The sequence below is a fragment of the Cheilinus undulatus genome, linkage group 22 (genome assembly GCF_018320785.1).
Source record: "Cheilinus undulatus linkage group 22, ASM1832078v1, whole genome shotgun sequence".
NCBI classification, from domain to species: domain Eukaryota; kingdom Metazoa; phylum Chordata; class Actinopteri; order Labriformes; family Labridae; genus Cheilinus; species Cheilinus undulatus.
The window spans coordinates 25,124,575-25,141,968 of record NC_054886.1 but is presented as its reverse complement, the minus strand read 5'-3'; the positions used below and the strand labels follow the sequence as shown (position 1 = coordinate 25,141,968).

The 17,394-nt window shown below is 38.0% G+C and overlaps 1 protein-coding gene and 1 pseudogene across 1 annotated transcript; both read right to left on the bottom strand.

Annotated features, from left to right (window-relative positions):
* Window positions 1-288: 288 nt before the first annotated feature.
* Window positions 289-2,593, bottom strand: LOC121504245 (annotated as a pseudogene).
* A 2,942-nt stretch (window positions 2,594-5,535) lies between these two features.
* myadma (myeloid associated differentiation marker a) lies at window positions 5,536-16,264 on the bottom strand. Its single transcript, XM_041779430.1, has 2 exons — window positions 16,099-16,264; window positions 5,536-11,236 (listed from the first exon to the last, which is right to left on the bottom strand). Exon 2 carries the CDS (start codon window positions 11,093-11,095, stop codon window positions 10,241-10,243), a length of 855 nt encoding a protein of 284 aa, XP_041635364.1. The 5' UTR covers window positions 11,096-11,236; window positions 16,099-16,264; the 3' UTR covers window positions 5,536-10,240.
* Between the last annotated feature and the right edge of the window lie 1,130 nt (window positions 16,265-17,394).

Sequence of the window (17,394 nt, the reverse complement as noted above, 5' to 3'; positions counted from 1 at the left end):
GCTGTGTCTGATTTTATCAATGTTGTGAAGGTGAAAGAAGGCTGTCTTTGCAAAATTCTTTATATGGGTGTTAAAGGACATAACCTGATCAAATAGATCTCCTAGATTTCTCAGTGTCTGTCTTTCATCAAGTAGATCTCTGAGTTCAGATAGCTGTGGTGTATTTGAAGAAAACTGTTTTTATTTTCTCGGTGACAGCCTCCTCTTGCTTATCTGTCCACTTTAATGAAAATAAAAGAATGAGGAAAACATGAGACCCAGGAAACACTCAGACATACAGGTTCTTTACTGATTGGTCAGATTTGCTCTGTAAAACATTTTATTCCACATTTATGGTTTTTCAACGTCTCACAGGTTTGATTTCTACATCTACAATTGTATCTATAAAGCATGTGAAAGCCCTTTTCTTTTTGTCATATCTGATTCATAAACTGTAAGTCACAACAACATATGATTAGCTTGTTTAACAGAAGTGAACAAACAAGTCAAATCATTTATATAATACATGTGATTAATAATCACTTCAATGTTTGCTGATTGTAAAGGACAGCATTGCTTGACCTTCTCACTCTCATGGCACCCTTTACATCTTAAAATCTCAGGTGTTTCAGTCAGAATGTATTCATAAAAAATGTAGTTTTATATTTTCCTCCCTCTAAACAGATCAGATCATTTCAGGGAAAGGTCATGAGGAACTTTTAACTCACTTTGACTCGTTTCTGCTGAACTGAAGGAAATGATGAAATAAATATAAACTGCAGGATTCTTGTGCAGGACGTGCTGATGTAAGCCTATTCATTCACTGAGACAATTTTATTATTTACACTGGGATAGCCAATAACCTGCATGTTAATGTAAAGTCTTGGTTGTACTGAACACATCTGAAGGCACCCCTGATGGTGACTGAAGTTCCCTCAGGGTGCCACAGCACCGAGGTTGAGAAAGACTGGTATAGGATAAGGTTTTTCTGAAGTTAACACTGGTGATGGATTTTCAGGAAACACAGGCACATGGCTAAATCTTTGTTTTATAATTGTTGGTACTTCAGTGTGACTGCGATTCCAAATGTTGTTTTGTTTTTTTGACAGCAAGTATGGCTTCATCTCTTGCAGCCCCTGCTACCATCTTTGCAGCCTCCCATGGTGAGTCTGCTTCCTCAGCTTTGGTATATCCCATAAAACCTCCTGCTGCTGCTCCTGCCACTGCTCCTAGCCCTGCTGCTGAACCAGCTACCACTGGGATGAGTGGAGCTCCAAGAGATTTTACTGCAGATAGTACTGCTGTTCCTGCCACTGCTCCTAGCCCTGCTGCTGAACCAGCTACCACTGGGTTCAATAGCTCTCTAAGTGCAGCTAGTCCTGCTGCTACTGCTCCTGCTGCTGCACCAACTAATGCTCCTAATATTGCACCTGTTGCTACACCTGCCAGTCTGATCAAAAGCTTCTCAAATGTGCTTTTCTTAGCCTTCTCTCTGATCTCTTCCTCTGGCATGTTTTCTGATGACTCTCTAATAACTGCCATGTCTTGTTGTATTTCTTCCTCCACTGCTTGTAACATCTCATTGGTGTAGCAGCCATCATTGTTGACTTTTATCATCTTGTCTATTGTCTTCAGGATCTCTTCAACTTGGAACTGGTTTCTCCTGTATTCATTCTTGGGCTTGTCTTTCCAATATTTGTTGTCGATGACATGACACCGGCCTCCACACTTCTCCGAGATCACTCAGCTTCTTATTATTGCTGATATAATCTTCAATTGTCTGCCCCTCTTCCAGCTGATCACCATGAGAAAAGACAATCGTGACGTATTTGAAGACTTTATCAGAAAATTGTTTCTCCATTTCGTCCATGACATCCTGCTCTTTCTTGGTATATGTCTCTACTTTGAGCAGAAGGAGAAAAGCATGAGGACCAGGAGCACTCTCAACGATGCACCTCACTATCTCAGCCCTCAGATCATCTTCAGGTTTGTCGATATCAAAGAAGCCAGGGGTGTCGATCAGAGTGATGCTTCCTCCATTGAAAGATCTGGTTTCTGCTTTACATTCAGTTGTTTCAGATTTTGCATTACGGCCGATTTTGAACAGTTCCTCACCAATTATGGTGTTGGCCAGGCTGCTCTTCCCTGCTCCACTTTTTCCTAAAACAGCAATTCTTCTTTCTGACACTGAAAGAGAATAATGTCACATAATTAATGCTTTGCAGTATTTTTCTTCAAGCTTTAAGATATTGATTTGAAAAAGACAAAAATTCAAAAATGCTCTGCAGTGTTGAGCAGTAATGACACTATAAATCCCAGAGTTTTAGTTACATTTCTTTGTGATTTTGCAGTACAATTAAATGTTTCTAAATCATAAATAGTTATGTCGGTAAGTATTAGGCAGCAGCATTTCTTGTACTAATTGAAAGAACTCTAGATCAGAGTGAACAGGTTAGATTTGTTTAAACTTACTGTCCATGTTGTGAAAAGTCCATGAAAACTTCTAGCTGTCTCCCAGTCCCCTGTCCTATACATCTGTTCTCCTGTGGTCAGACTCCGCTATGAACTCTAGTGTGACATGCACAGGCATGTCCCTGTTTAAAGTCAACCAAACTGAAAGTTAAGACTGACATTAAGTGTCCGGACTTGATAAGGACAGCAGTATTACACGTCACTTTTATCTAATCAAATAGGACAGGCTGAGTGTCTCACAGCTCCATAGACGTTGATAAGAGCAGTCCAGCATCATCTCCCACCCTCCCTAATCAAGTCCACCTTTTGGGTGTAAACCAACCCAAAGTGGTTGCAACACAATTAAATGATATTGCATTTGCAATTTACTAAGCTTTTTCCCCAAATGACAGAACTGAAACTAGAGAGGTAAAGTGGTCGCATCTGGGGACTGCCTACCTGCCAACAGATTCTTCTTACATGCAGTCAAGTATTAAAAACATTTTAAAAGTTTAGATCCAGCTCAGATAATGGGGTAAAAATTAACAGTTTATGACATCTTTGGTCATAATATGGGGCCACCTGTCCAGTTTGTATCTAACAGAGCAAAACTAAGCTCACAAAGCAGCTGTATATACTACATATCTATGCTATCTTTGTTGCTAACGTAGCTACTTAGCTATAGATAACAGGGCTATGTAAGTGCCGGTCACATTTAACCCTGAGGTTGGGTTAAAAGCAACACAAATTGGGTTGGTTTTAACCCAGGAGTTTTTAGTGTGTGTAGGAGAAAAAATTGTCCCTGAATATTAAACTGTGTTAAAGGATATCTTTGTTTTAACAAGACTGGTCTAGCAAAGCATTTTTGTGTCTATGTTCCATTTTGCTGCCACACTACAATAGTGATGAGGAAGATTTAGTGATGAATACAACCCTGTGTGTAAAAATGTTGCATATAATCAAAAACGCATAAAAGCAGTGAATGTGCAGTACCGTCCTTGTGTAGAGATAGTTTTATTATGCAGTAAATCACTTTGCCACAGTGTTTTTGTGTTCCTGTGTTCTCGGTAGACAGAGATTGTTTTCTCAAAATGTTGCAGTGTAAACGTGGAACTATTTGCAAACAAAAACAGAAAATGAAGCAGAATGTTGTCTTGTAAACAAGGCATAAGCTACATTGGCTTATATAGTAAGATTAATTATGTAGCTAGCCAGGCTATTTTAGCTTAAGTTAGCGCTAACAAAGCTCAAGCAAGCTCATGTCACCATTTCTAAAATAGATCTATATAGATTGTTGGGTTTTCCTTAGTTTGTAGTTTGTTAAATTTAAATTTTTCTATCTCAGTAAATGTTTAATTTTAATTTATAAAAATCTGTTGTTGTGAATGATAGCTACTTATGGTAGCCTCTGACAGTGAGCGGAAAATATACATCACTGATCATCAACTGGTGGCCCGGGGGCCTGCTTCCTATCCGGCCCCTGAAAGATCATTAAATTCAGAAAAGGAGGAAAAGAAGATGTTGAGGTTTTAAGAGTATCCTTTGGCTTTAAATGTCTGCAGCTGTTAAATCCATTCCACAAACAATTTATATTGAAACAATGTTAGAATGAATTAACATTTGATCTGTTTTTCCAGAAACTTACTGTCATAATTAGAAGATATTTTAAAAAAGGGTTAAGGTTGGCAGAAGTACTGCAAAAATGACCAGATAAAGTGGTGAAAAGGGGTAGAGAGTAACAAAAATGGGTGATAAGTGGCAAAATGGGTTGAGGAGTGGCAAAAAGGGAAAAAATTGGCAGAAAAAGTTGAGAAAAGATGTTAAAATGTAGCAAAAAGGGGGTAAAAAGTCTCAAAAATTGGTTACAAATGACAAAAAAATAGTGCGAAAAAGTAATGAAAAGGGGTTACAAAGTGGCAAAAATGGATAAAAGTGGCACAAAGAGGACAAAACATGCAAGAAAAGTGGATCAAAAGGGGTTAAAATCTTGCAGAAATTGGGTTAAAGAGGCAAAAGGGGTTAAAAGTGTAAAAAAAAAAATAGTTAATACTAGCACTAGATCAAAACTGGGTAGGGCCCATTCTCTGGGATTTTCAGGGGCCCAGCCAGTTCTGTTGTCAGGCCTTCCTCCTTGTGGCCTGCTGCTTTATAGATAATACGGATAGATCTCACTGGTAATGACAAAAAATGTCCTGTGTCTTGAAAGAAAATACAAATACTACAACAATAATATTTCAATCAGACCAAAATATTAAATGTTTGTGTATCTGAAAGTCCTGCCTCCAGAGGTTCTGTTGAGACTAAACCTGGTCCTTGTGCGAATGTACTTGATGACCCCTGATATGTGTCATTCAGTGTGTCATTCTGGGCTTGGGTGATGTATGAGACTTCCTGTCCCACAGTCTGTAGCCAGATCTGGTCTGCAGCCAGATCCTCTTGGAGTCCTAACATGCACTAGGACATTTTATTATGTCACTCCAGTCCTCAGAACACTCCGTTGACTCCCTGTACAATACAGATTCCTTCAAAATCCTCCTACTAGTTTATAATGCTTTCAGGATCCTGGATCACAGTTTATGACTCAACTTGCTTTGCCTTTATTTAAAATGAAACTAAAAACCAATCTGGTCATCAACCCATTTGAGTAATTTCTGTGTATGTGTTCATGTGATCCTTGTGTGGTTGTCTGCCCTTTTTATTTTCTTCTTTCTTCCCACTAATTTCTGTCCTGTCTCCGATGTGGTTTTTCACAATTTTTCTGTTTTTTAATTGTTGAAACTTGATGTTTATGAACCCTCAGTGTAAAGCAGATTGAGCTTTTCTGTAAATAAAGTTGTTAGCTTTTTATTTACGTGTGCAGTGCACTTCAATATTAATAAGAGGTAAACATAACTCAAAGACAGTCATATAACAAATGAGAAATGTCTCTTATCTTCCTACGACTCATGTCATTGCTACCTTCTGCCCATTTCATTTCCCTATAAGGCTGTGAGGCAGCAACAGAGATATTGTTTCATGATTGCATAACAGATGTAGCAACACATACTGTATTCACAATGATGGACCTACCACATGCTTTTAATGATCACAGTGTGAAATAACATGGTGATTTAAGTGAACACTTTATTTGCTTGAACTATGTTCATTCACACTTTACAACACTGATATTTTGGTATCAAGACAAACATCAATAAGATTTTCCTTCAAAATACAATATGCAAAAATCAGTAAAAAGGATTGTGAACAAGAGTTTCTGCAACAACAGTGCCAGAGTTTATACAAGAGGTTACATTATCAAAGACAAGAGAGCCTGTGAGCCTCAGAAACATTAACTAACTACATTTGTTGCTCCATTTGACGTCTCATGAACTGTTCCAGTGTGTTGACTCTCTTGGATTTTAAAAGCAAGCTGACTTTGTTTTTGTCACATCAGTTGAGTTCACATTAAAGGATAAATACTGGCATTTCAGATATTTGGGCATCTACAGAAGTGTATAAACAGTCAACAGAATCTGTCTGGCAAGGTTTTCATTCGTTCAGATTCTTAAAAAGTAATAATAACTTGGCAGATATTTTTTTTAAATTCTCTCCAATATTCTGTAGACAGATGTGCCCAAAAGCAGGCTTCACAATTTTAACAGACATCACTTTTGACACCTGATAAAATACTTTGTTCCATTTACCTAAAAAGTCTGAGCTGAGCCTGACCTCACACCAGGATTGAACTCAATGTGTTGGGATCTTTGAGTACTGAAGTAGCCTCAAGTTTCCAAGCTCGGGTTCAGGGAAATTCAAGGTGATGGCATCACCATAAAACCTAATAAGTTAGCTAGCAAGCTAATTAATCTAACCTCAGTCTTACGGGTTTTATAAAGATGTATATTAGCTGAATTTTTAGTATGTTTGGGTGATTAAAAAAAGAGAATCCTATTATTTGTCAAAAACATACAGCCATGTGCGTAAGTTTAAGGCATGTAGGGCGCCAAGGATCCATCACAGGGCTTCATATGCCACATCTTTCTGCTACAACAGGGGGAACAGAGCAGCGAATGCCTTGATTAACAGCCAAGGTCAAGCTCAATGGCATCTCTTTTGTCTGAGCTTTTTCACACCTGGCAGTACACCTTACTATCTACTATCTGCTTACTATCCACTAGGACAATACTAAGCCATGCTTACTCGACACATCCATCCATTACTCTGCTCTACAGGTGTCTGCTTTATTTCTTCCACAGATTATTTTCCAATAACCTTGCAAAGCAGATGGATACACCCGTTTCTGTGTTTCTCACTGGCGAATCCATCTTGCAAAGCTCCCGTCTAAACCGGTTGGGCCCTGTTAGAAAGTGACAGGACCAGTTAGCAACGAGGGGTAATACTTTTGGGTGTGGAGGATTCGCAATGTCGCAATTATGGCAGAACACATTGGCGTGGATGCTGCTAAAGCTCCAGTTTTATCAGAACTTGACATTTCTTTATTAAAAGAAGAACAAAGAACAGCAGTGAGTTGTTTTCCTTTAAAAAAATGACGAAAGTCATCTACTGTCTACAGTTGCCATGGTTCACGTTATGAAGTTCTCCTTGGTTTACTCCTCAGTAGCGGCTACATCACGCATTTTGTTGCTCTGATTGACCCTAAAAATGTGAAAGACAGGACGTTCATCAAATCACCCTGCAGGGTTTTATTTGTTTCAAAGCCTCTGCCCTAACCCAAATGCTGTCTATGAGTGGTTTACCAGATGGATGTATGAAAAAAAATTCATCTGGCGTGTCAGGTTAATTTTCCATTGCACCCGAATATATTCAAGGACATCCAGAGCACAACAGGGATGTTTCAATCCTCCCTCATATTCAATGGTACTCTTTAAGCGATTTTACTCGCCAGATTATGTAAGCCTCAATTTTTGGCCCTAACATGCCTCAAAAGTCTGCACAGTTCTGTATCCTCAATGATAACATAAAAGACTACAGCTAATGCTAAGCATTTCTTGTAAAAATACACAATTCTGTTGGCTGTATTCGTCAAGAAAGCCTAAAAATAAAGACTCTGTTATTTTTTTTTTTACTGCATTTAAGAGTGATATGGCTTATAAGATAATGAAAAAGCAACTTTCCTAATATAACATTGTTTAGCTGCTATGAATACCAGCTTTAAAACCAATTAAACACTTTCGACATTACACAAACATACTGTTGCCCTGATTATCATTAACAAAAGTGGCTGGAGTTGCAAACTTCAAATACAAATAGGATCTGTACTTGTGCTTGGCAATAAACTCAATTCTGATACTAGCAACAAAACTGTTTGCATCTAAATCTACCTTCCATACAGCTTTAAAGTATTAAAATGGATGTGCAAGTGTAAAGTGGGCTTTCACAAAACAAGGTGCAGCCTGGCAAATAAATTCATTTACAGCATTAAAATGGTGTGCTATTTGGTTTCAGAGCAAATGTTTGTTTGGCTAGCTAGCATGGCATGCTAATGCTTAATCCTAACATTAAAGCACGTTCTCATTTTCTAATTTTTTTTTGACAGGCTAACTAAAAAGCCATTACCCTAAACAATGTTTGAATGCAGTCATTTTAGAGCACCATACACACATTGCTTTATAATGTGCAGAAAAGCTAAAAACCGTCCACTCTGCATAGTGATTACTGAAGACTATGGCTGTAGAGTCCCTGTTGGGCTGAGGTTTGGATAAGGGTGATTCATCGTATTTACGAGACAGTAATTTCACTGTTTTAATGGAAATGTGAAAAGTTTGAATGTTGTTACAGTGTCACTCTGCTTTGTTCCAGGTTGCAAGTTGCATCATTAAAAGAGCTATAATGATCAGTTTGTGCCAAGAAACCAACTTCACTTTCAGCTTCAGTTATTTCACATTAAATTTTAATGCCATTTAACATTTCTGACTTAGTATTTTTTTCAGTGAAATGGATAATTTCTTAGGTTAAAATTAGCATAAAGCAATGCTAAATCTGTGAGCCCGATAAAGAGAATTTTGATTATGAGTTAGCATCAACCTAACAAACTAAGATTTACTTTCCAGTCCATCTCTTTGAATTTAATGTGTTTTTCTTTGAAATGCATATTTCTTACTGCCAATAAGTACTGATGTTATATTGGCTTTAATATTTGGCTAAAATTTCAAGATCTGCAAATGCTGATAAAAGTAGTTTTAAAGCTATTATCTGCAGATATTATGTCAATAATGTCATGCATCCCTATACTGTAGGGACTAAACAAGATGAAAATACTGAAAATATTGTACTTATTACGTAAAAGTTTTCAAATAGGGGGAAAACTTTTTTGAGTAAGACTCAGTTATAAAATTTGCATGTTTCTTATCCACTGCAGTTTTCCTCATTTTATGATTTTTTTCTCAACAAACAAGCAATAGATCTATATTACAAAGAATCAAATATTTGGCAGATTAAACTAAAGCTGAACAATTAAAAAAAAAAAAATCTAACTGGGATTATTTTGACTCATTGCATTTCAAAATGAATTGTTTTGAAGGGATCCTTGATTTGATGCCTTTTTCATTTTTAACAAGACAAACATATTCAAAAAAAAAGAAAGTAGGACTTTGAACTATTCTAGAAAAATAGACACTGAAATGTTTGAATGATGTATAGAGCATAACATCTCTGCTGCAAAAATTGTATTAAACTGGCAATTAACACACCCTTCTGATTAAAAAAATAGTGCACCTTCCATGATGGGAAAATTGTAGTAGAACATAAGTGTAATTTAATCTTAATTTTGATTATTTCCCATCCCTATTAGCAAAACAAGCTAACTGGATTGACTGAAAGTAGCAAACACAGAAAGGCGCACTCTGACCCAGAAAGTGATTTTCAGAGTTCAGTATATCATCCTTGCTATGTGTATGTAGCTTCCCTCAGACGGGACGTCTCTAACTGTGAGTAACTTCACTCATGGTGCAAAACTGTCTAATGCCCAAAGGCAAACTATTCAGATTAAGGGATGATTGTCAAATAATTTGAGTAAATTTTTTTTTTTTTTTTTTAAATGAGTGATTGAGTACTGTTTTCTAAAACTTGTGTTCAATCATTTCTGAAAAACAGCTGACAGCTATTTTGGACTCCTAAGTTAACAGCTTATTTTAACAGCCTTCTACTGTTTGGTCTTACTGTACAGAATTAGTGTAAACAAGCTGATTTTGTTGCATTCAGTTGGGACACTGTTAATGCAAAACAGGAAGTTAACTTTTATCTACTTCTTGCCCAGCATTGATATTTGACAGCGTAACTTTTATGTTGAAAACATGACAATTGGCTTCTACAGGGTTAGCATGTCAGCTAGCAATCTAGGCTATACTAACTGTTGGTGTGTAAATTGGCTACATCAAGGCAGGATGTAAAATCCAAGCGAACTGTTGTTTAGGAGTGTAAGTCTCTTGATAGCTAGCATATTTGTTAGTTGAGATTATGTATATATATATATATATATATATATAAACTTGTCATGTTCAAATATATGAGTGATCTAATATAGGATGTGATTGTATGCTTTCAGAGGCTAGCCAATTAGAAATCTCCAGTTACAATGACTCACATTCACTACATTTATACCATTTGAAATCTGGAACATGGCAGAATGACCTTTTAACCACATTCGAGCCTTCAGAGAAAAACATCCAATGTGTTAATATATGGCCAATTAGACACAAGTAACATACATTCAGTATGAGCTGATCTTTATCGCAATGCTGAATAAATGCTTAGCCCCTTTATTTTTGTTCTTTAACACTAAGTGCATCTCCAACCCTCCTCTTCCTCACAATCAGGCATTGACAAACACTAGCCTGGCACTATAGGCGAGATCGGCAACATAAAGAAGGAGGTTGAGGCCAGTTAGCACTGACACAGCTATCAGGTTTTGATTTGATGACCCCCTCCTGTAACTGCGATTTTTATCAAACTGGAAAACGGGCCAGATGATGGTAGCTGATAAGTACATAATAGTCGCCAGGAGCCCAAAGCCCGACAGGAACTTGGAGAAAGGTATTGGGAGACAGCCGGTGCACTCTCCCACACACAGCACCACCACGGCCATGGAGAGGATGAAACAGATGCAGTAAACGGCCATGCACCATTGGAGCCCAGGGTGGTAGTCGTAAGAGATGGGGTCGCTCACCAAGATGAAGATGATACAAGCCACAAAGGTCTGGCATACCTTCAACAAACCTGGAGCTGTAGCCATGTAACCTGACACCTCTCCTGGCCTGGCTTTGGTCAGGCTAACCTCCCCCAGGTAAGCTACCGATGCCAGGCAGGAGAAGACAGTGGAGACGATGCGATAGTCCCTGGTGTTGCCATAGTACTGCTTAAAGTCTTTGACGAAAAAGACTGGGAAGATGATTGAGGCGGAGAGGCAGAGGAGGAAGGCATAGCAGGCGACAGTGATGGGGAAATTGGACCATGACACTGGGACTCGAGCCCGGAGGTCGAACTGCTCCACCAGCAGGACCAGCAGGGTGCAGGCGAAGCTGAACGCCCAGCAGAAGATGCACCAGTCAGCCATGCCTCCATTGGGTAGATAGGCGCCATGTGCTGCAACGCTAAAGGCCACGCAGGTGAACAGCAGGGCAGCCACACGCACCCACAGAAGCTGGCAGGTGGGAATCACAATTGGCATGATGGGATATCTGTATTTCAGTGAAGTGATGAAAGTGGGCTTCTCTTTGGACCAGGCGGGGTTAATGCAAGTCTTTTAGATGGTATGAGGGATCCTCTGCTGTTGTCTTCTCACGCCTTCTGTTTAAGTTTGAAGCATACCCTGCAAAACACAGAAGAGGAATTAGAGGAAAAAAACACATTCAGTATAAGATTTCGATGGTTTTGAAACAAATATGATGCAAATCTTAAGTAAAAACATAAAACTAATTTATTCATTAAGAAAAGGGGCTTTATTAGTGGGCTATATTTTTGTATATGCCATTAACAGGCTGTGTTTTTCTAGAAATACCGTTCAAATTGTAAGAAATGGGTAAATGAAGAGTATGTAAATGGTAAGAACTACACTGTCATGGCTGTTTACGTATTTAATGATAAACTGTTCATCAAAGGCCAACATGTTTGGGCTCAGATTAAAGTTGTGCAAGCAATGAGGAATTTAAGAGGAACCCTTTTAGTGTGTTCATGCTGAAACCTGTGCAAGGGAGGTACACAGGAAGTGGAAGCCTGCACGCTGAGGTCAGACATGAGTGGAAAGTCCCGGAGTTTAACAGAGAGTAACAGTAAACTGACTCCAACATCGAGAGAGTGAGATGGAGGCCTCTTATGTTCAAGATGTGATAGCATTCACTTTAATTGCAGTCAGCTTTATTTATTCACCCACGAAAAAACAAACCTCATGGAGACGGCCAAGCTCGAAAAGATATGACAACATCTAGACCTGATGCCTTGTCAACTGGCAACCATGGTGTTTTGCCCTTTAATTTGTTATTAATGGAAACATTTAGGGAAAAAACTTACTTCTCCAGGCACACATTCATGTCAACATTTTCAAAACTTTCTAGCCCTTATATCTATTTAACAAAAAGTTGTAGTTTGGACCTTGGATGGAACAATTTTGGTTGTTTTCTGATCTCCAGAAATTATCACATTATAATAGAAAACAAAGCCTTGCTATCCCAAAATAAAGAGATTAATATTTTGAGACCTTGAGAAAACAATCAGAATGTACTTTTTATGACAGCAGAATGAAGTAAAATAAAAATACGTAGATGTTTGTCCTCTTAGGGCTTCCATACAGCCAAGACTTTTGCCTCTTTTTTTCCAGGCACTCTCTGCAACCCACTGGAAACAACATATGTGTGAATAAATAAACATATTGGGGAAAAATTCAAGTAAACGTAAAGGGTTTTCTCCAGGTTTTCTGAATCATTTGATGGTTTTATGTGATGGAGTACAGTTTGTCAAAACTTTTAAGGTGCACATTATGATAGACACGCCAATATATTATCATATGAACCCTGCAGATACACGTATCAATACAGATATTACAGAATCGATACAGACGTAGCAGGCTAAAAACTGCTTGATACAGTGCAACTCCTCACACCAAAACAAGTTGGTACTCACACCAGTAATATGGATCAAGGTTTCTTTCTGCTGCCAGCCGGCTTAATGAAAAGATACAGGATTATTTAGGGAGTGCTTCAAACACCAGAGAGTCAGGAGTGTAATGTAAGCTGTGCAATAAAGAAGGTAAAACACTGCAGCAACACCAATCTTCATTGACACACGGCACCAAGATAATTAGCAGTTAACAACAACAGCTAGACTCAACGGGCTAGTCTGTGTCATCCCAACCAGGATTGAATGATACTCTAAACTCAAAATTGACCTCAACTTCTAAACGGGATCAGGAAATCATGAGCAGATCTCACTTTATTTGTAAAGACATGAACCGAACACCAGTGCTGATGATGAAGGCTTCATATAGGTGCTTCAGTGTGAGTAACTCTGTTAAGTTCCCTCTCGCTGGTTCATCACAGAAACTGTGGTGACTTTTTATGCAGAAGTGAAACAGTAATCCTTACAGAATCAAGTAGGCTTATAAAAGAGTGAAACCAGAATATCATATGAAAAGTATCACAAAAGAAAGATACAATAGAAGGGTCCATGTCAAGTTTAAAAAGTTAAATAGTAATGTATTTGTATCTTTTGATAACTAAGTAATTATAAACAGAGTTTTTAAAAAATTATTTGGATCCCTGGGGATCTGAATTTCAGTGTTTTAAAGTGTAAGGACCTTCAATGTAGTATACCTCTTCTGTTGTCCTCTACAATAAAGAACAGCAGCTGTAGTGAATTCAGTGTTAGACATGTTTATTACAACATGCTCATTACCAAATCAACATGTATCAAAATACGTGTCATTGCCTCTGTATCATGATGAGTAGGCCTGTTGTGAGGCTATGGGAAAAGTCCTTGGCCTCACCATGATCCTGGGCCCCAGAGAGCTTTACTCATCCAAGACAAGGACCATTACAGCTGTAAAAACTGAGAATCTCTCTGGCTCTGACTGTTGAGAATATTTGAGATAATGTGAGTATTTAAATTCTCCACTAAAAATGCCTTTACCATAAGTAGTCATTTCTTAATAATTGGAAAAAAATAACAAAAATGAAAATGACACAAGCAAATCTTGAATGAGAGTTACAGTAGAAGATTATAAAATCTAAAATATAATGGAGTCAGTGAAAAATAATGATTCCAATGATAATATTCCGAAAGATATGGTAGGACATGTGGGAGGAGGAGAGAGTTAAATACATATATTCAAACAAACAACCAAACAGATACATGAAGATAATGACATCACCATGACATCATCATTAAAATAAAAGACTTATTTTAATTCAATTGAAATATTTCTTAGACAGTACTGTGCATAACTTTCAGGCATCCCTATCCAGCATGTCCATGTGGGCCCCACATGGGTTATTTGCGGATTAAAATATAGGTCCTATGTGGGTTTGTCTGTTGGCTCCATGGTGGTACTGTGATTTCTCATGTGAACTGCAAGTGTGGACAAGCACGTAAGAGACCCATACGGGTCCATTCTAGAGATCCTTGCAATTGCCCATGTTTACTACAAGTAGGATCTATATTGGATCTCTAGAGATGGAGACTCATACGGACTGATCCACACTTACAGTTCACATGGGCAGTCAAAGGTGGGGCCACCATGAAACCCATGGACAAACCCACATGGGACCCATATTGTAGCCCACATACAACCCATGTGGGGCCCACAAGGACATGCTGTCTGGGATGTTTGGGCCAGAAATTGAGGCTGCAGTAAGGCAAAGGTGTGGCAAGTAAGCTGCCTACGGGCAAAATTGGGCAGGAAGGATGATAAACACACAACCCTGGTAGTGCTCTGGATGTCCTTGCATATCACCAGGGGTATGGGGTAACAATCTGCTAAAAAAATGAAAAACATCCACACCTTTAGGGCACAGTAAAGGGTGGATGCAGCAAGTAAGCACAGCCTAGGGCGGCTGGAGTAGGGTTGCCACAAGCCCCTGGGCACATTGCCAAGGGTTAAAAGAACTGGACAAAGAGTGACGCTTATGGCGACGTGTGTCAAGCTTGACTCTAGCCGGCCCATCATTAGCCCCAGGTTGTGGCACATTGGGCCTTGCGATGAATCCATAGTACTATGCATGCCTAAAACGTATGCACATGACTGTCTATTCAAATGATTATAAATGTATTTAAACATGCTTTTTAACCCACTAAAGCCTGAAAAAACAAATTATAGACAGAAAATTCTCATTTTTTGGAACTGAGATTTTTATTTCTCTTTCTACTGCAATCCAGAAAATCCAAATTTCTGTAAAATTTAACATATATTTTTGTATCTCATTTGATACATTAGGTGTTTTTGGTAACTGATAATCCACTTGAATGCATTTTTATCATTTATCAGATTGTATTCAGTGTTTCTTTTTTTTGTAATTTATTGATCCTATTGATGAGATAGAGGTATCATAAAAGTATGTATCAAATATGATACAACTGGCTTTAAGGGGTTAATGTTATGCTCCATTTGTACCTAGTCTAATATTACACACTCTAATTTAACATTTTTAAGTCAAGAGCAAACACTGTGTAAATTAATCCCATATGGATTTCAAATTAAGGAAACCACCATCAGGAGTATTTTTATGGTATGTTAGCCCCATAATGTTCTTGAGTATGCTCTTTAGTCCTAACAGTTCTGGTTCATACCTACAAACAATTCCCAGAAATAGCAAAAATAAACATTGGTGACTGTTAGAATCCTCTTAAGAACTGCGTAACGGGGTTTTAAGAACAAATTTCTTCCTAATGAGTAAATGAGCCCCATTGTTCATGTAATCTGCAAATGCAAACTCTGATATTTTCTAACTTCATTAAGTACAATGCTATGCTTCCTGTTCTCTGTAATGAGGCCCACATGCAGGAAGTAGCTCTGCAGAGGTAATGGCTCTTCTGCAGAAAACACACTGTAAAATAATCACATTTGAAATCAAAGCTTGATTAAAGATGTCAGAACTTCCTGTCAGTAATATATGAGGCGATGAGAGGTAAAAGGAACTACATGTGGGCGTGTTTGACTCCCTTTACTGTAAGTTTTTGATGAAATCTGATCACTACTAACATGTTAATAAAATGTCTCATGAGAAAAGAAGGCCTGCTCAGTATTGCACAGATGTGGCTTTGTGGCGTGTGGCTTCATAGACATGCTACTGACTCGAAACCAGAGTTTGGTTTGCTATTCTCGGTTTGATAATGTGCATACCACGCATGCCTACTCTGGTTCCTAATATTAACAAACCTGGGTGCATCATCAAGCATGTAAAGGAGGCTAAAATTTAAAGTTGATTCTTTTCGGCCCGAACTGGGTAACAGGTTTGCTCTTGGGGGAATATTTTGTACAGGAGAAGCACTATAATGGGCATGTTTAGAGAGTGATGATGAGCTTTTCCGTCGCAAATAGCAGACATACCGCGCCCAGAGTTCTGCTATTGTAATCACCCCTTTCTCACCCCTCTAAAAATAAGCTCAACAACGACGTACTAGCGCTACCAACTTCATCATTAACACTCAGAGGGGACATGCAAGTGTTAAAATCGATCTTACCGATTTTTCTGCTCGGGGTTGTCTTTCATAGTCTTTCTCCAAAGTTCCTGATCACCGTGCGCACTTCAAGATGCATCCACTGCTCTCCTCCACCAATACCTCACAGCACAGACGATCCCACGCCCCGCAGTGGCCATATTTGGTGATGTGTTGAAACCATCTCGGTAAGGTCACTGCAGTTCCTCTTCTCCGGAGGTTCAGTTTGTATCAGTATGAAAAAAGCAAGGCATTCCCGTGCGTCTGTGTCACTTCTCCTTTACTCTGTGAAAATGGCTGCAAATAGAGATTAGAGTAGAGACGTCAAACCCAAGGCCCGGGGGCCAAATCCGGCCCGTGGTACAGTCAGACCCGGCCAGCAAAATCACATCATATTCTTTTTATTACTGGCCCCAAAATATGAAGTCTGCAGATTTCCTCAAGTATAAAAATATGAAGTTAACCTTGATGATATCAAATATCCGTAAGTCATAAAAATGTGGAAAAAAAAATAAAAAATAAAAATAATTATGGGAAAATGAATTAATTTCTGTTTTCATTTCATATTTTAAAATTTTTATTGCACAATTATGACTTCAATCAATTATTTGGACTTTAATTTCATATTTTGACCTTTAAACTTGTAATTTTGACTCTAATATTTTGGCTTTTCAATTTATAATTTCCCTTTTTATTGAATATTTTGACCTTTTCAATTGATTATTTTGACCGTTGTCTCATATTTTGACCTTTGAGGTGCATCATTTTAAATTTAAAGTAACATTTTTGCCTTAAAAACACAATTGTGAGTTTCTTTTTTATATATTTGCCTTTTAAAAGCATTATTTTAACATCTAATTTCATGTTTTGACCTTTTGAACTAATAATTTTGACTTTTATCTCAGATTTTGAACCTTTAAGCTGATCATTTTGACTTTTAACATCTCAAAAGCTAGTTTTTTCCCCCCATAATTTATTACTTAAAAAACAAGATTAACAGTTTGGTTAAAGCTTGTTAGGCCCTCAGGTTAGACCTTAATTCAGAATCCGGACCCTTCTGTGATTGAGTTTGACACCACTGGATTAGAGTCTGTGCTTCTGTCTCACTCAGACATACAAGTAATGAGAATTAAATCAGCAGCAGATAATCCACAAAATTAATTTTCCTATTTGTAAAAAAAAAAAGCTAGAAAATGCTCTGTTTTGCCGAGCTGATCAGTGTATTTCTGGAAGATCCATTTCCAGGTTGTAACTAGAAGTAAAAATTGGGAGAAAGTCCTTTTATTCCCTTTTTTTTCATTTTTGACAGAAATTGAAAAA

What these genes read in the sequence shown, in the direction of transcription:
- myadma (XM_041779430.1), bottom strand. Translation starts at nt 11,095, where the DNA reads ATGCCAATTGTGATTCCCACCTGCCAGCTTCTGTGGGTGCGTGTGGCT.